Below are 22,882 nucleotides of genomic sequence, written 5' to 3' on the forward strand. Positions count from 1 at the left end.
AGAAGAAGTGAGGCAAGATTATGACGTCACGGAGTGATACAGCGCATGACTTCATCGGGATCCAATCAAAGCAAGCGTCGCGCCTGGCAACTAGGGGCACAATTTCGGCGCCGATTATCTTCTTTCTCTCAGTTCGAGCTGTTTTTGCTTTGTTCTTTTTTTAAAATGAGTACCAAATGTTATTTCCACACTTTTAAAGAAAGCAATAAAAGTAATATTTACTAAACGAAAGTAAGTTCAATTGATTTGAAATTCGTAACTAATATATTGTTGAATGTAAAGAGGATAGGGGTCCTGTTTGATTTTATTTTGCGTTAAAATCTTGTGGATAAAAATAAAAAAATCTTCCGGATTTTTTTTCTCGGAGGTTGGCAGGTATGCTTTGGCGTCGCTCCGGAAATGTTGGCCATCTAAGTGTTCTTCAAACTTAGGAAAAAAGTGGTAATCACTAGACTCGAGCTCCGAACTGCAATCAAGAATGGAGTGTTTTGTTGACTGTCATGTCCCACTCTGGCGGTGAAATTCTGGGACAACGGATACAGAAGTTAAGGCACCATTGACAATAATGCACAGAGAAATATGGGAATTATGTATAAAAATAGAGAGACATTTTTATTTCCAATGATGTTAATTTCAATGAGGATAGACAGTGCTGTATATTTGTAAAATTGATGGGAACCTTTCTTTTGGACCGACCCTCGTATTAAATTGTTTCTGATAATTTCATTTTTGTGCTCCAGAATTTGTAAATAAAGTTAGGAGCTATAAACTGCCTATCAAGAGCTTTTTTTAAATAGGGATGTTCCCCTCTTATTAGTAATGTTTTATTTAATTAAGTTCAATTAATTACAAACAAAATATCTATACACTCTAATGACTGGGGTCCACACCGAATATTGGTCTGTGAAAAGGTTCCTTTGGCTATACAGTTTGGGAAGCTCTGTGCTCGAGCATTCAGATTCTTAATTTCAGCTCTTGTAAAAGTTTTTTCATTGGTTCTCCCTCTACATTTTTTTTAGTATTGAGAGTGTGAGAAACACTATGAGTTTTGTATTGTTGCTATTATTAGTATTTTGTAGCTTTTTACGTGCATAGTTTAGTTCATGTTTAATAGTTGTTTTATTAACTTTTAAATCCAAACTAACTGTTCCTAATCAACTTCAAAAATGCTGTGTGATTTTTATCTTTAAATACAATTATGATCTTCTCCATCAGTTGTGTTCTTTTTGTCCAATTTTTATGTCTTTTAAAATCCTTCCTCTTTTGAAAAACATGAGAGTTATGGACAATTACTGCATATCTATTAGAATATTTTGTATTCAGTATAAGTTTCTGCAGATAACTATTTTTATAAAATGAATTGTTTGAATTACATTAACGATATATTTTGTTTCTATTTTTGTTCAGATCATTTGATGACTTAACGCCTGTGCATATTGCATCGATGTGGAACAACTGTTTTCAATTGGAAAAGCTCTTACAAAATGGCGGAAATCCGTGGTTGACCGACAACGAAAATAAGAATTCATTTGATATGGCTGCTGATTACAAAGCCTATGAAGCATATCAAATTTTGCAAATTTATCTTGCTGAAGATAGGTTTACCTACAAGGATTCAAATAATGCTTCAAAAAGAAAATCTAAATCCAGAATTAGGCACGAGGTTGTTAAGCGTGAAGACGATGAACTTGTTCATCAATCATTGAATGAAATGACAAACATTAACTATATCACAGCAAATGATAATTTTATGTCTCAGATATCTGCCATAGAAGATGAAACTGAGAGCTTTATAATCAATCTTAGTAAGTTCTTAAAAAGGAGGGGCTCATGCAGAGAAAAAAATAAGTCAACAAACTTGGACAAATCCAAACCTAAAAATGATACGAGTCACAATAATCTCTTTGTTCCTTTAAGCAATGCAACGAAACCTCCAGTGCCCAAACAAGAACAGGATTGCCATGAGAGGGACTTTAACCAAGCCTACTATTTTTCTCCGCATGAAAACGACAGTTTCGATTCTACTATAAACAACTTGCACGTTTCAGATACTGCAGGTCCACACACGATTGTCGACAGTGACAACGAAACTGGCATCGTGCTCGTAGCTGAAGATGTTTCTGAAAACTGCGGTATTGATGGTTCAGCAAACTCTTCAATGTCCAGCACTTGCAGTGACTGGAAAACATTTCAAGCGGACAATATCAGTAGAGTATCGGCTGCTGGCAGTGACTGCTCATCCCATCCAAGTTCTTCCATTCTTATAACTAGTCATCTTCAAAAGTACAGCAATTCAAAAATTTTTGATCAGCTACAAAATTTGGGTGACAAACCAGGTCCAGTGTTGGATCATACTCGGGAAGTGTACCTTCGACGATTGGCTAAACTAAGATCTGGTTGTAATGTTTCCTGTGTGCTACCGGAGCCAAGTAAGTCCTATTCTTTTCCGTAGACTTTCAAAATTCAATGCATGTTTTTTTTTCTCCATTTATTATTTTGATTGTAACAAATAATTGTTTTGTTTATTCTTGTCTTGTACAAGACAAGATTTGTATGTTTACAATTACATTTTTTGCCTAAAGGAAATTCAATATTAGTAGCAATTCATTTAAACTTGGCCTTTCTATTACATTAAATGATGAATTTAGTTTTAATTGCTTCCCCATGTGGTGTTTCCCCATGCAGTTTTAAAAAAGTTCTGCACCCTGCTCCCTTTTTTGTATTTCTTGATGTAATTTTCTTGCCCTTTTGAAGTTTAAACAAAACTTTAATGCAAAACAAACATTTTTTTTTTTGAAAAGTAAAGATTCGCACAAGCCCGGTCTTGAAATGCAACTCCTTCATTTCCCTTGCCCACTAGAATTTGATTTGAAAATAAATATGAATTTCATCAGTTTTTAGCAGAATTTTTCGACAAAAACTTAAAAAGCTTTTTATCATTTAAAAACATTCTTGCAAGAAAAAAGAGGGGGGGGGGGGGAGGGTATGCATATAGTATACAAAAATTGTTTTTTTTTTTCTAGGAAAATTTCAGTTACAAATTGTTCAAAGATGTTGGGTAAAGGGGGGTTAGGGGGTTCTGACCTGGAAATTTTTAAATCTCGGTCTGAAAACTCAGTTGGCCATCTTAAATGATGTTAGGAGAAAGATTTGAATTTGGAGCATTTCCTCCGAAATTTTCAAAGCTGAAGTTCTGAAAATGCAACTTCAGACTGCCTTTTAGCAATGTAAGATAGAGGCGAGGTTCGAAGGCTTTTCCCTGAAAAATTTTCAAAATTAAAATCCTGCCCTAATATGAGATTTTGGGCTGCTTTTAATGACGTTAAGGGAGAGAGAGATAGAGTTTGATACTCTCCTCCCAAAGTTTTTAGAAATTGAAGTTCTTAAAACTCAATTTACGAGTATCTTTGTTGACAGAATAGGAAGGGGGCTTTCCCTTAGAATTTGACTTTTTCTTCGTGTAATTTTGCAGTTAAGGTATCAGTCACAAAAGATAGGGCATCTAATGCCACCCCCAGGATATGGCCCTGGAGCCGTGCAGTGGACATACATTGCATGTGGCTGTAAATCTAAATCCAGCTTTTGAAGCCCACCAAACTCCTCCCTTTAATTTGACGCACCCTCATAGCAGTCCTCTTAAATACTGAAAAGGCAAGTCTAGGCAGATGAGAACATCTTTTAGCATATTAAGTGGAGTCTTGGCCTTAATGTTTAGAGTTTCATAAAGACCTACAATTTCCTCAAAAATTTTTCATTCGCATTGACACACGTCAAGCAAAAATAAACTTATCTTCCAGTAAAGCACTCCTCAAGCAAAAGCACTGGCACACTTCCTTTAAAAAATGTCACACACAAACACAAATTATGTCTCCCCCCCCCCCCCCCCCAGCTCTATGGAGTCGTTTGCTAGCGCATCTCGCTATCATAATCTTGTCCTCCAATATCAAACTATAATTTTTTAAGAAGTTCAATTGCAAGAACTATATTAGTTTTTTCGATTGTAATAGGAAAGAACACCTGGAAATTTTGTCTGGAGAATATGAATGTGATCTTACATTTAAAAGTAATTAGTTATATGTACAGGGTGTCCGTGATTAAACGACCCTACTTCAAAGTTGTCTGGCGGTGAAACTATTGCTCAGAAATAATCTAAATTTTTTGTACAATATAATTAAGGGATGAGAATTTGTTTGAGCGAATAAAAAATAGTTCAACATTTCACCACCAGAGGGTGCATTTTTATGGGTTGCACATTTATTGTATATTTACGATGGTTTTAAAACATATCTTGGATCAAAACATGTTCAATATGACAGCTGTCATTTTCGTTTACCTTCTGGGATCGAGAGTTAACATGTTCTACAATTGACCACAGTATGCTCTGGAAAATGCTATGGTCATGTCGTAATATGCTGTATTCAAGATGAGGTAAAGTTCTAGGATTATCAGGATTTACCAAATTTTCAAATGCTTCCAAAGCTAAAAGCCACATGGATTGAGGTTTTAGGGTCAGAAAGTAATTTAAAAAGCCCTCTGGTGCTAAAACTTGGCAAAATTTTAAACTTTTTTAAAGATAATTCCCTCAAACAAATTCCTACCCCTTCATTATGTTGTGCACAAAATTTCGGAAATTTCTGAGCAGTAGTTTTGCTGCTAGACAACTTTAAAGTAGAGTCATTTAATTATGGACACCCTGTATTTAATCATACACTCTCTTCACCCTGAACCTTTTGACTAACATCCCACTTAGGGTGGTTCAAAAATACATGTAAAAAAAAAAGTTTCTCCTAGATAACAGGACACCCCACAATATTTTTAGACTTGTAGATAGTAATATACTGGAAGAATTTAAGCTTCCTATTTCAACTGAAAAAGGGTGGTCAACCCCCTCCCCCAAACTTCATAAGTATGGGGAGGGGGTTAAAAAATACATTGAACTGAAAAAAACAATGCTACATATTATAATATGCACGAGTATTATGCATATACAAAACCAAAGAGCACAAGATATTAATTTTTGAGAGAAAGGTTTTAAGAAGCATTTTTGGAGGCATCAATGAGAACGGTGTCTGGAGACGACGATTCAATTTTGAACTTTACAGATTGTTTAGAGAACCTGACATAATAAAAAGCATAAAAATTAGGAGAATGAACTGGGCGGCCCATGTCTCTTGAATGAACGAAGAAAACCCAGTTAAAAAAGTTTTTGCTGCAAAACCTGTGACAATTCGAGGAAGGGGACGACCAAAATTGAGATGGTTGGATTCTGTTGAATCTGACTTCGATATTCTCAAAGTTAAAAATTGGAAAACCCAGGCAAAAAGTAGGACGTCTTGGAAGATTCTCCAAAGGAAGGCCTTGGTCCACCCTGGGCTGTCGAGCCAACTATGATGATGATGATTATGCATATACATTGCAAAAAAATAATTATTTGCAAAAAAATAGCTGGAGAAATTAAATGTTTTTAAATTTGTGACATTTTCTATGCTACAGCTAATGTTAAATTAAGAGGTCATTGAGCACTAGGGTGGCTCAAAAAAACTTTTTTTTCAGCTACAGTCCAGGACACTCCGTATTTTTTTTAAAAATTTACTCATAGTATTATGCTGTAAAAGTTTTAGTTTCTTACTCAAATTTTAAGAGGGTCCTCAATGACCCCTCAATTTAACATTAGCCGTAGCATAGAAAATGTCACAAACTGAGAAACATTTAATTTCCCCAGCTGTTTTTTTTGTAAATAATTATTTTATTGCAATATATATGCATATTACTCGTGTATATTATAATTTATAGTATTGTTTTTTCATGTTGAATATTTTTACCCCCCCCCCATACCTTTGAAGTTTAGGGGAGGGGGTTGAGCACTCTCTTTCAGTTGTAATAGGAAGTTAAAATTATTCCAGTACATTACTATCCACAAGTCTTAAAAAAAATGAGAGATGTCTTGTTGTCTAGGAGAAACTTTTTTTTTTTTTTTACATGTATTTTTTTTTTTTTTGAACCTCCCTATTGAGCAAGCACCCTTTTAAAATTTGAGTAAGGAACTAAAACTTTTAGAGATAATACTATTAGTAAGTCTAAAAAAAATACGGGGTGTTCTGGACTCTAGCTGTAAAAAAGTTTTTTTGAACCACCCTGCTCATCACCCTAAACCTTTTGACTAACATCCCACCATTAGGCTTTCTACCAGTGGCGTACCCAGGGGGTGGGCTGATAGGGCTACAGCCCCCCCCCCGAAATTTTCAAAATTAATTATAAAAATTATAATAAAGAACAAGTTTTTTTTTATGATGTATTTTTGAAATCTTACATTCGTATTGATATCGGAAAAGCGATACATGAACTTTTCTTAGCTACAGTTCATAAGTATCCCCCCCCCCCAGCTCAAAGACTTTCGAGCTCAGCCCCCCCCCCCCCCCCGAACTGATTTGTCTGCGTACGCCGCTGCTTTCTACAAGCATGAAAAATCACTAATATACTTTTTCTCAATGTTTGTTCAGAGTTCTGTCCGGAAATATACCTGTTCCTGGAAGGCAAGCTCAATATGACTCGGATACAGAACATGGAGCACCTCATGGCTGCCGAATTCAACGACCTGAATCCCGATCAAAAGTGGAGAGAAGGCAATCAACGTTCCTGTTTCAACTACTTCCTTTTGGACCCCAGGGTGACCCAGAACCTTCCGTCGAGAGCTTCTCAGCTGTCTTTGGAGAAATCTTTCATGACTTTCATCGATTCATTGTTTTACGTTGGGAAGGGATCGAGAAACAGGCCATACACTCATCTGCTGGAAGCTGTGAAGACAATGCAAAACAATGATGAAGTAAGTTTTGTTATTGTTAGTCATGTAAATTGTTCAGGGTGTCTACCATAGAGGGGTTAAATAATATAGAGGCGCACAGTGCGCAGATACATTTGATGCAGTGCAGATACATTTGCTGTACATATGTGCATTGGCTAAATATTGTTAACAATCTTATACATATAAAATCTGAGTATCTATCTATGTATGTCCAAGCTTCTTCTCCCGAACGACAGTGAACTGACCATCGAACCAGGTATCGATGGATTCGTCATCTTCCCGTCTTCATGTTTGGCTATTTAACATAATCCTCCGATAATAATTAGCGGAGATATCAATTAAAAACTTTTAATTATGACTCTTAGATTTCAAAATCAAATCCCTATTTTTCGAAGGCTTTCCTCCATTCAAATTATTATTCAGTGCTTCAACTCAACTTTCCATAACAATGCTTTTATTAAAATTTGTAGCGTGAAGAAAATCCTTGAAAAGAAACATCTATTGCCATTTTTTTCTCGAACATGAAGAAATAAAATTTGGCTTTTGTTTTAAGGCTTTTCCTGTAATCGGAAGATTTAAAATGTTTAATTTTTGGTTATTTTTCCGCAATTTGCCGCAAAACTTTACTGATATTTTTTTTTTGTTCAAGCCTGATTGTTGAACACGCGTCACTTCACATAACTTTTATTTCCAAGGTAGACCGTGCAAAGCCGGGCGACGCTGCTAGTATCCATATTAAACGCTGATTATCTTCAAAATTGGAAGGTAAATTAATGCAAAATGTTCATTATTGCTTCCACGAATGCTTGATTGAAAGCAAAAGGTATTTTCTTTCTTAAAATTTTACCTACCCACTGCAAGTTTTGAGCTATGTGTGCAGATACTTTATATTTTTATCTTACTATGGTGTCTACCCTCCTGGAAAAGCCAGGGAAATTTTCTTTTGTATGCAGAAAACCTGGAATTTTTTAAAAATTATAACCAGTTTCAAAGGATTTTTTTTCCCTTTTTTTTTCTTTGCAGTTTAGTATTTCCCCCCCCCCCTTTTTTTTTGCAGTTTATAGTAAAATAAATGCCGCCTGCCTTGTCCAGTGGTCAGAGAAGTCTGATTGGGACAGGAAGGTCCGGTTTGAATCCTTTCCCGGGCATGGTAGGACTTTATTCCACCTGTCCTTGTCCTTTCTTTGTGTGAATGTGTTGTGCCGTGAATGGTTGCCCTCCATGTAAACAGGTCCTTAAAGCATGTGTGTACTGTAGAAGTCGGGCTTTACCCCAAATTACAGTACAGTTGGAAAAGGGAAGCAGCGCACCCCGAATTGCCAGCCTAGCTGGCACACGACAACAACAACAACAACAGTAAAATAAATTTTGTCAGAAATTCATGCAACTTGAAATTACTAAAAGAAAACTTTTCTTTCCTCAAACCAGTTCTTCAACCCCACCTTTTGTGCTTTAGTTTTGCACATTCCAGTTTCCCTTAGTGGTTGAGAAGTTTACACCCCCTAACAATGGTAGGTTGCTTCTGCAACTACCAATGAAAAACTGTTTAGTTTTCCCATACCAGTTACAAATAAGCTCTCCTAAGTAAGGGTAAACTAGTTTAGAGATTATTGTACAATTTCAGTATTTCTTAGGTGTTCGTGTAGTTCTTTATCTCTGTAGCGATGTGTTTGTTAATTTATGTTTAAATGCTTTGAAACAATTCCTCTTGAATCAGAGCCAAACAAACAGTAAAAATGCCATCAAATAACAGTATTTTTCCACTGAAATTTTGCTCCATTCTGTTGGTATGGAGCTCAGCTGTTGCACAAAGGGCTTTAAACATTTTGCCACGCTTAAAAGTCTAAGTTCGAAAGGCAGAGGTTGCAAATGTTGAATCGAATACAAATACCTATCACACAGTGAAATCGATGTTGAAGTGCAGTGAGCTTTTTGGAAGCAAAGTTGGGTTTCTTTATTTCGGCAGCATCAAAATTGCAAGGTTTTTTAATAAGATTCCAGGCTGGTAAACCAATGGCCCCTTTCCTGTGTGAAGAGATGTATTTGATGTTTAACAATTTAATGAAGCAATTTCTTAAAAGTTCTCAAAGTTTCCCTAAAAACAAAGCCTGTTTTAAAGATGGATGGATGTAATAGTTTGAAATTTATATTAAACAGCGATATAAATGTAACGTGTATAAAATGTCACATAAGCACAGCCAACCATTAAAAAATGGCGAAAGTAGCTAAACTAACCTTTGAAAAAACACCTGAAACAATTTTGTTTGGGGTATGGAAAACCTGGAAAAGTCAGAGAATTTTTTTTTTTTTTTTTTGAGTAAACACACTGATTGTTTTACAACCTGTTGTCTTATAAATTATAGGCAGCCAGGGCTAGCTTAGTGGTTATTGTATTGGGCTTCGAATTGGAGGGTTCCAGGGTCGAGACCCGTCAGTGGCGTAGCTAGACCCGACTTTCGGGGGGGGGGGGGGTTACTTCTTATATATATATATATATATATATATATATATATATATATATATATATATATGTGTGTGTGTGTGTGTAATCGCTTGGAATTTTTTCCTTTCTCTTCTCTCTTCTTTTTCTCTTTTTTTTTGAGACTAACTTTTCGGGGGGGGTTTTGTCCCCAAAACCCCCCCCCTTAGCTACGCCCCTGAGACCCGTCACCGAAAAATGCTAACCGAGTACACGTGTAGTGTGTTTTCATTAGCTTAATGGGTTTGCAAAATTCCTGTGTTTGTCCAGTATAAATAACATGGATGCACACAGTAAGAAAATTCCGAAACTCTCAGATTATTTTCAGGCAATGTTCTGGGATTTCACGGGTTTCGACCAGTTTTACGTGATATTCAAGTGTCTTAGCGAAAAAGATTCTTGAATCTCTACAAATTGCGTGAGTGTGGTCTTCTCATAGCTGTGAAAAACATTTTTTGCTACCAGTTTCAAAACATAATCAGCGTTTTAGTTACGCATTTGAGTTTTAGCTACATTACAGTCCATCCAAGTTAACTAAGCCCCAAAAGGGGGCAAAACAGTGTCGCTGGATACTGTAGTTTTGCAAGAAGTGTAGGCAAATATGTGGCTAGATGTTCGCCTGCAGTCCTGCAATAGTTTTGGGCTATTTTTCCTATGCTGCTTTAGAAGCTTTCCTTATAAACCAGAATGGCATCAAGCAATTATTATCAATGTATGCAAGGTTTCTTGGGGGGTTCGTGATTTCTTTCCGCAAACGTGACCGACTTTTATTAGGAAGGTCTATAAATTCCTGAGAAAGGTTCCAGGTTATTTTCAGGAAAGTCTTTGAATTTTAGCTGGAAGCCTTCCTGCTTTTTTTCCAGATACATTACTGGCAGAATTTAAGCACATTAGCTGCCCATTATTTTCCAGAAATGTCTCTAAATTGTTTTTGCAGTGTAGTGTACCGGTTTTCCTTCCTCTACAGTGCTATGCTTGAATTGTGGAGATAGGAGATACGATGTATGAAAGTTAGTTTAAACCTCTAAGTTTGTTCGAGTCATTAGATGGAGCTGTTTGTTCTGAATGCCCAAGGGAAGATGTTGATGTACTTTTAAATTGGGAGTTTAAAACTGATATGTTCAACTACTCACAGTCTCTGCCTAACAGTCTTGGAGCGAGACTAAACCTTTTTTTTTATTTCCTTGTTGAAAGTAAAAGAAGTATTGTAATCATGAAAAAATATAGACTAAAATTTTAGCTCAAGCTTCCACTTTGCTCGTCTCCAAGGGAATGTTGACAATTTTTTTTTATTTTTTTTTTTTCACTTCCTTACATGAGCACATGACATCCATATGTTTGATATGTTTGTAGTTTCATGGGCATGCATGTATGACATTCCCCAAGTAAATTATCATTCATTTTCTAGTTGTTGTTGTTGTCGTGTCCAAAGAAGTGCAGAGTGCGAAAGGTTTAAATGGCTCCAAAAGTCTTAAAAACAAGATCCGCTAATTCTGGAGCCCGATGACTGTAAAGGATTTCATGTGGTGGTGCTCCAAGTTGGAGGAGGGAGCGAATAATGGCCTGGCAATTAACGACATGGTCCGGGGTTAGTTGTGAATAGGGACAGTGCCTGCAGATGGGATAGGATTTAATATTATTTGGTAGAATCTTCATGCCCTTGAAATGTCCAGTACGTAGCCTAGCTATTGTAGAAGAGAGGTTTCTTGGGCAGTGGAGGTCAGGGATTGTTGGCTTGCTGAAAAGCTGATTATAGATCCTTCGCCTGGCTGCAGCATTAACGTCTTTGATTCGTTTTCTAGTGATGTCATTATGTACGTATTGCGCCCAACTCAAAAACAGCATGCAGTAGAAAATGGTTGAAATGTCGTGAGAGTAAGTAGGATGGAGTGAACACTGAGGGTGAGGTAATTTTTACTTCGCAAGGTGAAGAAAAGTTGCATTTCGTATTCAATGAAAGAAAAATGTACCCAAGTCACCTGAAATATTCCTCGTTCAGTGGCCTTGCGTAAAATTACAATATAATGCTGGGTCAGTTGAAGTATCTGGTGTACAAATAAGTTTTAAAGCATTTTCAAGAGATGGCGTCATTGGTATTAACACTTTGAGGTCTATGCCCGAGCGTCACTCGGGTTTCCGTTTTTGGTGACGTTAACTAAGCCCGAGATTCTCTCGGAGCCCAATATTTACTCTCTCGGCTATAAAAGTATGAGTTATGTACGTTTCTAGCCTTTTTATATATTATCTACGAACTTTTTACTTTCAGAAAAAAATTATAGATGGCACTAGTAGGCAGAAATAACTACATGAAACGTGATTAAATTGGGGTTTAAATTCGAATTTGTGCTTTGAAATGTACCATACTACAGCAAATTTTATCAAAACTGTTTATTTGCAAATTAAACCTATTTTCAGATAAGATAAATAAATACCTTTGTGCTGAACAGTAAAGTAAGACAAAACAACGTTAGAAGCACAAATTTGCAAATTACAGCAGACACGTGTTTCCGCGTTACAGGGAACGCCTTTTGGATGAAAGACATCCGACTTTTGGGCTTTTGTCGAATGTCTTTTCATCCATAAGCTCATTATTTTTTGCATTGAAAAAGGCGTTCCCTCTAACGCCGAAACACGTGTCTGCTGTAATTTGCAAATTTGTGCTTCTTCTAACGCTGTTTTGTCTTACTTTACTATTTTCAGATATTTGTTCAAGATTTAGGTACGTTTTTAATTCAGTCTATGTTAACTTAAAATGGTTTTTTGTTGGTTAAAAATGATGTTTTCCTATGCGGAAATTTTTTTTTAGTTTCAAACATGCTTTTTTTGCTAATTTCTTACTAAAAATTGATTTTTATTCCATTCAAATAGATCCTTCATTACGAAAGAAAACATCTCAAAATAATGTAATGAAAAAAAATTACCAAAATACACATCTTCCAAGTGTTTTTTAAAAAATCATGCAAAGTGCTAAAAAACCCCAGTCTGGAGGGAGATATGCAGTCGAAATAGCTCAGACCTGAAAGTGTTAAATCAAAACGGACAATATTGCAAGTAACTTCATGTTATAACCTCATCGTTTGGCTTTCATTTTCAGTATGAGACATTTCGTTGAAGTGGAAAAAACATAGTTTTTGTGTGCTCTGAATATGTCTACTGTTGTGCCAACAAAACACAATTTGCGGGAAAGTTTACTTTTCTGCTTCCATTTGAAGAAGAGTACGGCTGAAGGCCATCGAATGCTGCAAGATGCTTACGGGGAACATGCTTCATCCATTTCCACATGTGAGTTTTGGTATAGGCGTTTTAAAAGTGGTGATTTCGATGCCAATGACAAAGATTACGATGGACGGCCACAAATGTTTGAAGAGGCCGAATTGGAGGCTATATTGGGCGAAAACTGGTGCCAAAAAACTTTACCAAACTCAATTGATGTGTTAGGGCCGAGCACTGCAGGAAAAACAGCCACAATATAAGGAAAAGACACGACAAAGTAATTTCGCTACATGATAACGCTCGGCCACATGTTGCGCCACCGGTCAAAACATACCTTGATACCCTGAAATGGACAATCCTACACCACTCGCTATATAGCCGAGACATTTCCCCTTCCGACTACTATTTGTTTTCATTGATGATGTATGCTGTAGAGGATCACTTCTGCTCTTCTGAAGAAGTCCAAAATTGGATCTATTTGTGGATTGCATCATAAGACGCATTGTATTTTCGAGGAGGCATCCAAAAATTGCCAGGAAGATGGGAAAACAAACGTAATGACCAACGATGGACAATACTTTGAAAACTGAACATGAAACCATTTTTTCACAATAAAGTGTCAAACTTGGGGGGAAAAAATCCTTTAAAACTTATTTGTATACCAGATAAATTTTTTCTTTTTTTTTTTTTGTGCTGAACGATGTTAAATATAATTGGTTCACATGGTAAGATCCGATGTTTCAAAATGGCTCTATGCACTTTTTTTTTGACTGTTTGATGTTAATTTCAATGCAGACAAGAATATCATAAGTAGGTGGTACATAACCAAAATTTTTGCCACCAATTTGGCGATATATCGCCCAAGTTATCGAAAAATATGAGATTCCAAATCTGGTGTCAGTTTGGCATTATTTAGTAGGATTCTTAAAAGACAACCCTATTTACTCCCCCCCCTCCTATTATCTCCCTCTCACCATCATATCATTTTGTTTTCAGAAACATCTCTAATTAATCTGCTGTGTGCAGGTAAAGGGCAGTAACTGCAAAACTTTCATTTTTAATTTTTTTGCATTTTTGTCATCTATTGTACGTTATTTTTATTGTACAAGCTCGCTTATTTGGCATCTGCTGAAAAAGAAAGCTCAAAAAAGATGTCTAATTCCAACATTTTCCCATTGCTAGTATTGAATCCAACACGCATTTCTTCAAATATCTCGAAAACTCATTTCTACAGATACTGCCGTTTGCCTGTACAAGGCAGTAATCTCCAGTTGAGTTTTCAGATTGAGAGGGGGGGGGGGGAGGGACTTTAAAAGGTCTAATGTATTTCATGTATTTGTATATTTTTGTACACTAAAGATGAATTTTCATACTATATTCAAGCAATTGTTTTCAGTTTGAAAAAGTTTTATTTTTATTGCCGTTTCAGAAAAGTGATAAAATTGCTCACATACTGGATATTTGGTCATCAGGTTTGGGCGTCATTTCTTTACATTGTTTCCACAATTCCATTCCTGTAGAAGCATATACTAAAGAAGCATGCATCATTGAAGCAATGGGTAAGTAATTACTGATCATTTTTAATAAACTGTCACTGAATATTACTTTTATTGAATCAAATTATTTTCACTTTCATTGGTTATGCAGAGCTTTTTAAGGAAAAAATAAAGTAGTGATTTTAAGTAAACATTTAAAGTGAGACTTTAAAAAAAAAATAAACAGAAAGATTTTTTAAAATGAAATCAGGGTTCCCATGGGTCCTTGAAAATCCTTTAAAGTGCTTTATTTCAATGACCTGTTACAAAGGGCCATTTAAAGTGCTTAGTTTTGAACAAAAGTTCTTAATTATTTTGACAAGGTGCTTTATTTTTGATTATTTAAGCAAGTCTTGAAAAGTGAACATTTTTCTCAATTGGCTTTCTCTCTTATTTCAAAGGCCATTTTTATTTATTTTATTGAAAATTTCAACAAATTGCTAAGGTTACTTTGTTAATATTTTTTTTTCTTTACTAAATTAATATCAAATATGTTTAAAACAGTGGTTGGAAGTAGCGCGCTACAAGTAGCGACGCTACTGTAGTAGCTACATTTTTTAGTAGTTTGTAGTGTAGCGCACTACTTTTTAAAAAAGTAGTGTAGTGAGTAGTTCGATACAAAAAAATAGTAGTTTGTAGCGATTTCTGGAAACTACTTTTAAATAAACTTTAAAGAAAAAAAAATCAAGGGTCGAACGAACTTGACTGGCGTAAATGGTAGCGGATGCAATGAGAAATAAGACTCATAAAGAAACGAGCTGACCTCAGGCATATAATTTTGACGCCATACGTTCTGTTTGACGTTATTAATTTGTTTGCCATTGCAATTTTTATGTTTCGCCAATATTTGTATTGAGTAGAGCTTGACTTAAAAAGAAAAGTATATAAATTAGTGATAACCACCAATTTAGTAATTCCTTATTTTCGATGAATTCCTTATTCAAAATGAAGATATCGGTGATTTCGCAAGTTCAAAATTTCGTGAATTTTGTATGAACAGACCGAAAGTTTAAAAAACAAAAAATATTTCGCGAGGCTTTAATTTTTGTGATAACGACGGGCATGCGAAAATTAAAAGTCTCGCGAAAATAAGTGCTTTTACAGTATTTACCAAATAAAGAAGCTACTCTAAATGTTATAGAAGGGGATGATATTGAATCGCCCTGGCCGGCTTACAATAAATACGAGATTGCAGTGCTATAATCGAGTAAGAATATGATAACGGACCATTTTGGAAAAGAAAGAAAACTAGTATGTTGTGGCCATCACGAAACTTTCTTCTATATTTTTTCTTTTTCTGATCCCTCCCCATGCTTGACGAGGAAGCAATATTCCTAACAGAAACAAAATTACACATGCAAAAACTTGACGACCATCCCAATGTCTGAATTATTGTAAAAACAAAACAAAGAGCGAAAATTGAAAGTTACTTTAAAAGCCTTACTTGAATTAATTACAAATATTTTATTTATTAACAAACATAAGATGGCAACAGTTAAAAATTTTAAATCATTGAGATAATATTTCCGATCATTTCCATACAATTAAAATCACGAGAAATACGCAGACGACAATCTATTACGATTTATCTTTCTTATTGTTGCATTAATAAAACTATTTTTATTCGCAAGAAAAAAAAAATCAACACCTCTTGGAGCGATTGGAGTCAAAATTGAACCAAAGCCTGTTTACGTATGGATTCACATATATTCCAAATTTCAACCAGAACGTAGCATTACTTCTTGAGATAGGGCACTCACAATGGAAAAAAAGAACGGGCGATTGCGCTACCCCCTTTTTAGCTGTTGACACCAAAATAAAATCAGCTCTTATACCCACTAAGGGCTACTTGTCAAAAAATTTTTGTTTGATTCCGTTCGTTATTTCTTGAGATACAGCAGTCACAATTGACGACAAAAAACGTTCTATAGCTCAACCCCCCTTTGAGTTATTGACACCAAAATTGAATCAGCACCTGCTCCTGTTAATGGCAACATATGGACCAAATTTTGTTTGATTCCGCCAGTTACTTCCTGAGGAATAGCAAGCACGCGTAACTCAAAAAACGTCCCATTGCTCCACCCCCCTTGGAGGAATTCGCGCTAAAAACCAATGGGCACAAGTTCACATAGGAGCACATATGTGTACCAAATTTCGTTCGATTTCATGCGGTAGTTTTTGCTGTAGAGCGGCTACAAAAAACTGGTCACACACAGACGTGACACACACACATACACACACACACACACATACACACACACAGACAGACATACATTTTCCAAAAATAGTCGAAATGGACTCAGCACACCTCAAAACGTTCGAATCCGTCAAAATTCGAAATTCGAAAATTTGCACGAATCCAATACTTTCTTCTATATATTAGATATAGAAGAAAGTAAAAAATCGAAAAAAATTAGTAATATCTTAATGCTACTTCTTAAATCTTAGCAATATTCCATGTTCAGATGAGTTAATTTTTTAATGTAAACCTTTTTTTCGTTCAATCCTCTTACGGTGTGTGTCTTTAGTAGGGTGCCCCCCCCCCCTAAAAAGAAATCGAAAGTTGATTTTCGAAGTCGCACACCCTATTATATTTTTCCTTTTACGCCAAAACAACTGTATAAAAAAAAAATTTCACATAATTTGAACAACGGCAACCAGTGCCGACTTCCGTCTGAAAGTGTGAACCAGAACTTTTGTAATGCTAAACTAAATAAATAAAGAAAAAGAAAACTTTTTTTTTTTTTTAGAAACTCTAAAGTTCTGTTGATAAAATGTTGCCCACATGCACCACAAAAATATTAATTCAAATTAAAGAAGTTTTAGGTATCCCACACTAGACATAAAATTTATAAAATCATTTTTTTCGATACATATATTTTTTAAAATATCTGGTAACTTTTATAAAATTATCAAGCAGAAAAATATCAACAGTAGAGTAGGTAATTAGCGTTAAATAAAAATGTTTGCTCTCCTGCAATATGTAAGCCTGCCGCTACTGAAAGATACGGATTTTTTCAACGTCAAGTTAAATTTTTCATTTTAACATATTACTTTTCGATTATTCATTTGCAAATGTTGATCTGAAAATGTGTTCGTTAATAATTTCTGAACTTGATATTTGATTTAAATTTATATGTATTTTTTAAAAAGATAAATAGAAAAAAAAAATCAATTTTTTAAAGAATATTATAAATTTTAGGCCAAGTGTGTGATATCTCGATGTTTTTTAATTTTAATAAATTTTTTTGTGGTACATGTGGGGTATAGGGGCAACGTTTTTTCAATTGAAATTTCGAGTTTTTTTTTTTTTCGATTTGGTCTAGCATATAAGGTGAGTGGTTCAAAAATACATGTAAAATAAAAAAGTTTCTCCTAGATGTTAGGACACCCCTCAATATTTTTAGACTTGTGGATAACAATATGTTGGAAGAATTTTAGCTGAACTGATTATTCAACTGAAAAAGGATGCTCAGCCCCCTCCCCCAAACTTCATCAGTATGGGGAGGGGGGATTAAAAATGCATTGAGCTGAAAAAACAATGCTACATATTATAATATACACGAGTAATATGCGTATACATTGCAATAAAATAATTATTTACAAAAAAAAAAAAAAAACAGCTGGGTAAATTAAATGTTTCTAACTTTGTAACATTTTCTATGCTACGCCTAATATTAAACTGAGGGGTTATTGAGCACCGTCTTAAAATTTGAGTAAGAAGCTAAAACTTTTACTGCATAGTACTATTAGTAAGTCTAAAGAAAAGTAGGAAGTGTCCTGGACTGTAGCTGAAAAAAGTTTTTTTTGAACCACCCTAATGCAAGTGCTTGCATTCTGACGGAAGTCGACACGGGTCGTCATTATTCAAATTACATGAAATTTTTTTAGAGTTCTTTTGAAAAAAAGAGCTAAAATATAAGTAGGTATGCGACTTGAAAAATTGAATTTCATTTTTTGTGAGACACCCTAATGTGTATACTCTTTATTTACTTATTTTTTGAAAAGTAGCGAAGTAGCGATTACATTTCAGAAGTAGTTTGTAGTCGCTACATTTTGAAAAAAGTAGTTGTAGTTGTAGTTAACTACATTTGTAACAAAGTAGTTGTAGTTGTAGTTCGCTACAAAAAATATGTAGTTTTACCAACCACTGGTTTAAAAAGCTTTCCCTGCACCCATTTTCTGCTTCCTTTTGTTTCCATTGTAAACTGAAAGTTCGCAGTGAAATTTTTGCTTTTGATTTCTGATTTTTGGGAATCTTTCCTCATCCTGAGGAACCGGTCTAATTTAGTTAATGATCTTACTGCAGTTTCATATTTTTCTTCTGTGTAGACTCTTTTGTTAAAATTTGTTTAGTTTTTCTATTATTTTTATGTAAATGTCCTACATTTCTGAGGGTTTGATTTAGTTTTATAAATGTTTTATTACTTAAATTCTAATAAATATTTTTTTTAAAATGATGATCAAAATAGAAACACAAACCTTAAATTTTTTTTTTAATGATTTTTAAATGCAATTTTGAACCACTCTTCAAAAACGCAAAATGTTCCACAAAACCACTGTAAATGGTTCTTGAATCATAGGACTTCTATCCTGCATTAAGCTTAAAATTTTCATTTTTGCTCTTAATATTCATTTACCTTGTTGTCTTAATTTTTTTTCATTTTATTAAAATTAATATTTTTTGTATTTGTCCATTTGTTACTGGGATCTCCAGGAACCAGGTATGAAGTCCAATAATACATAAACTATGAAAATATTATGATTTACTAAGAACACAATGGGGGAAAAAGGGTGCTTTCAAGTGCGTTATTTTGATTTCCATTTTGGAGTGGAAATTATTACATGAATATTACATGTGAATTATTACAAGATCTGTACTTAAAAAAAAAAATCTTAGAAAAAAATCTGTGCTGATCTTTTGATTTTTAAAACTGCATGATGTACATCAGACTTATGATTCATTTGTAGATACTGCAAAATACTTTTTATATATGCTTAAGAATACATATTTTAATTTTATTTATCGTAAACAGCTATAGTTATGCAGAAATTTATTTTCAAGCTTTTATTCTAGGTTATTAATAATTAATCATGTTTTAACTCTCATAGTAAATTATTTCTTTGATAATTCATTTACATCAAGGTCCATTTATATTAGTATTTTTTAGTAGTTTAAGATTTTCAAACAATATTCCCCCTATAGCAAGCTGCTCTACTTATGAGGAAGTGAAATTTCAAGATTTTACTTTTAATTGTTCAATTTATCAGCAAGAAATTAGGTAAAAATGTAAACAATAAGCATTCATTAGCAATTAATTCATAAAATCTTCATGACTTTCCAAATTGGAAATACAGTTGGCTCTCTGTTTAACGATGCTCTATTTAACGACGGCTTTTCACGGTCCCAAATGGTCCACTATAAGTGGACCATTAGTGGACCTAATAGTGTTAAAAGCATTCTATTTAAGGACGCTTTCTACTTATGGACAATTTTTTGTGGTCCCTTGGAAGTCGTTAAACAGAGAGCTAACTGTAGTTCTTCTTATAGAAAATGTTTAAACTGAAAGAAAATATGGTTTAAACCAAAAAAAAAAAAAACATTTTTTTTTTTTTTTAAACCAGCCCTGGTGAATCCCATCTTAATCTTTTTGATGCCAATGTGCTCCATCTTTTTACACCAAGGTACCTCATACACTTATCTATAATGTCCATCTATCTTGTACTTGGCTTGCCACTAATTCTCTTTCCCTCTGGTTTTTGAAATTTTATTTTCTTCACCAAGTTTTCATTCCCCATACCTATAAATATGGCTAAGGTAGCTGGGAGGCTTTACTAAATTATGTCCTCTTAATTTCTGTTGTAATTCATAACCATAGCAGGCGTCGCTTAATGTGATGATGGTTAATGTTATCATTTAATGTTGCCCCCTCTCTCCCCCCCCCTCCTTCCCTCCCGAACTGTGGTGTGCAGTAGACCCCCTCCCCCCAAGATCTCCACTGTTAATTGGTTTAGTGATTTCATTTTGTGACTTCAAACTTTTTCTCGAATTTGATAAAAGAGGAGGGGAGATATGCAGAAGTATTAAATTGGAACTATTGTTTGCTTATGTACCTGTACCATTTCGGATTTTCAACCTATGCACTATGCAGCTGCTAAAACTAAATATCAAAAAAGATGCTGGAAAATAATATTAGACTCCTATCAAAAACTAAACTCAATAGATTAAAATTGTGCCAGATAAAACAATCCCGTTCTTCCTGTTAACTCAAACTTCAATTTTGAATTTCAATCAATGTGTTACCAATTGATCTGTCTATTCAATTTGATTTTTGTAAGTGAAGAATTTGTGAAACGAGCTTTTCAATGTCTTGGGCACCCTCCAAAAATTATTTCTGTATTCGCCTGAAAATATTGTTATTTGAACTTAATTTTGAATGACGTTCTTCCTGTTAACTCAAACTTCAATTTTGAATTTCAATCAATGTGTTACCTATTGATCTGTCTATTCAATTTGATTTTTGTAAGTGAAGAATTTGAAATGAGCTTTTCAATGTCTTGGGCACCCTCCAAAAATTATTTCTGTATCTGCCCCTGTAACTAGCAGTTGTTTAACAGGTTATTATCCTTGTAGAAATACAATAAGATTTTTTTACTGTGACTTCTTGTCTTAAATAATAGTATAAAGAAACAACTTTGTTGTTATTTTATTACTTTTATGTGTATACTGCAATAAAGTGATAAAACACAACAGTGATAACAGTGATAACTCACATCTCGATTAAAATTCTATTATTAGTTTATTAACAAATGCAGCCTCCTTGATTACGCCAGGGTTCGAAAATATCCAATATTTTGATATATACCGGATATTTTGAAATATATCCGATATTTTCAATCTACACAAACTAAAGTCTTCAAAATAGTAAATGCATCCACAAATCACTCTTTATTTTCGTAAATTATTATTACAATATGTAGACTTAAAATTAAAGTTTCTTTCATTATTTATACCTAATATTTCATTTACACTTTTATCAATTTTAATAGAGTTAATTTAGCATTAGTTGTTTTGCTCATTTTTCTTATGTTAGCTACTTTTACACAGCTACATGATTCAGAAATAAAAAAATATGCATTAGTAGGTGCACGGTTAATAAGACATTTTCTTTTTTTCTCACCAACATTTAACATTTAATTAGGCACTTTTAATATGAATCAAAATTGTTACATTACCAAAAATTTTATGAATATAAAATACAACTAAGAGAAGGAATATTATATTACTTTATTAATGATGTATTAATACATCATAAAAATATAGTACATAACTTTTTGGTTATTTTTAATAAAAATTAATATTACTATGATTAATGTAATTTTTATATTGAAAATACCATAGTTGAAAAAATAAATATCGAAAATATCAAAATATGATATTTTTAAAATAAATATCGGATATATATCGCGGCAAACCCTGATTACTGTTCAAATTAATTGAGGCCTCTAGTCAAAAAAAGGTTTCCCACATCTGTGGTATAGACAAAGCATTGTTGATTAGCTAAAATGCAAATTTGATTCATTTTGGTTCTGCTTTTCTTGTTTGCATAATCATTTTTTTCTATCCCCAGGACTCTCCAACCTTACGAATGTGAAAACTGGAGATTACTACGGCATATCAACAAAATGGACCAAATCTCGAAAGCGCCAAATCGGAATATCATTGTTAAATCGTGCTTTACAAATTTTCATCTTGGAGGGAGAAAGACAGATTAAGCCAAAAGACGTTAAAACTGTAAAGTAACTCGATTACTTCTGCTCATTGTGCATTTTAAAGGATTCCTATTTTTTTTAGTTGTTTTTAATAAAATGTTACAAAATATTCTGCTGTTTGGTAATGTTTTTTCTTAGCATTTGGAGGATTGAGCAGAATAGGTAATTAAGATTTTTTAAGATTACCTGCTGAATATTAATTGGCGACTTATCTCAAACATGTGAAAAAACATAATTATTGATTCAAAATTTCGATGCTTTGTGCGGTTATAATAATGACATAAGTAGTTTACATAGTTAGATCATTGTGTTGCATAAATGAGTGGCACATCATTCAAAATTTAAAAGAATTTTTTCAGGCTATTTCGATTTAGGATTGATTGCCAGTTGCAAATTGGAAGATGTTTGTTAACAGTAGAACTTGACTTATCGAAACTCCGACTATCCAAATAACGTTGAGAATTCATTAAAAAAAATGAAAATGACTGTGATTCAAAGAAATAATTATTCTGTCTGTGCACGTTATAGTCAAGCAGCTTACTTGGACCAAAATATTGTGGTACGTACATTAGTACACAGTGTACTAATGTACATACCATACTATACTACACACTGTACTAATGGACATCACTTGTAAGTACACTTAGTATGAAAAGTTTTACCTTTACACTTCAATAACTCAAAGTGTTTTTTCTTTAAAAATAGAACTTTCGCTCATTTTCAACATACATTCAGTAATTGATTAAAATAGATATTTTTTTTCCTATCCGAGTTTTGGATTATTTGAATGGGGATCAGTTCCAACTGATTCGAATGATTGGAGATCTACTGTATTTGTAAAAATCTGTTTGCTTAATCCTCTTGAATGGGCGTGACATTTTTATGCACACATTCTCACTTTATTCTTTGGAGTTTTAAACCTTTGCTTTTAATTGTAATGCATTTGAATGTAAGGAACCATAATGCATCATAATATGAAGTATCAACTTTCTTTAAAAAAATTTTGTACTTGAAAAATATTGATTTAAGCCTGTTGCGGGTGTGACCATACGGTCACCGTTCGCAACATGTACAAATCAT

The 22,882-nt window shown here is 34.0% G+C and overlaps 1 protein-coding gene across 1 annotated transcript in view; it reads left to right on the top strand.

The window, feature by feature from the left end:
• Positions 1 to 22,231, top strand: part of LOC129224574 (ankyrin repeat and LEM domain-containing protein 1-like) — a 38,035-nt gene extending 15,804 nt beyond the window's left edge. Inside the window, exons 3-6 of the mRNA XM_054859055.1 lie at positions 1,408 to 2,429; positions 6,501 to 6,823; positions 13,924 to 14,053; positions 21,661 to 22,231. Of these exons, the coding sequence (XP_054715030.1) occupies positions 1,408 to 2,429; positions 6,501 to 6,823; positions 13,924 to 14,053; positions 21,661 to 21,833 (1,648 nt within the window). The 3' untranslated portion in view covers positions 21,834 to 22,231. The remainder of the gene's footprint in view (positions 1 to 1,407; positions 2,430 to 6,500; positions 6,824 to 13,923; positions 14,054 to 21,660) is intronic.
• Positions 22,232 to 22,882: the final 651 nt, after the last annotated feature.

The sequence above is a fragment of the Uloborus diversus genome, chromosome 6 (assembly GCF_026930045.1).
Source record: "Uloborus diversus isolate 005 chromosome 6, Udiv.v.3.1, whole genome shotgun sequence".
In the NCBI taxonomy this organism is placed as follows: domain Eukaryota; kingdom Metazoa; phylum Arthropoda; class Arachnida; order Araneae; family Uloboridae; genus Uloborus; species Uloborus diversus.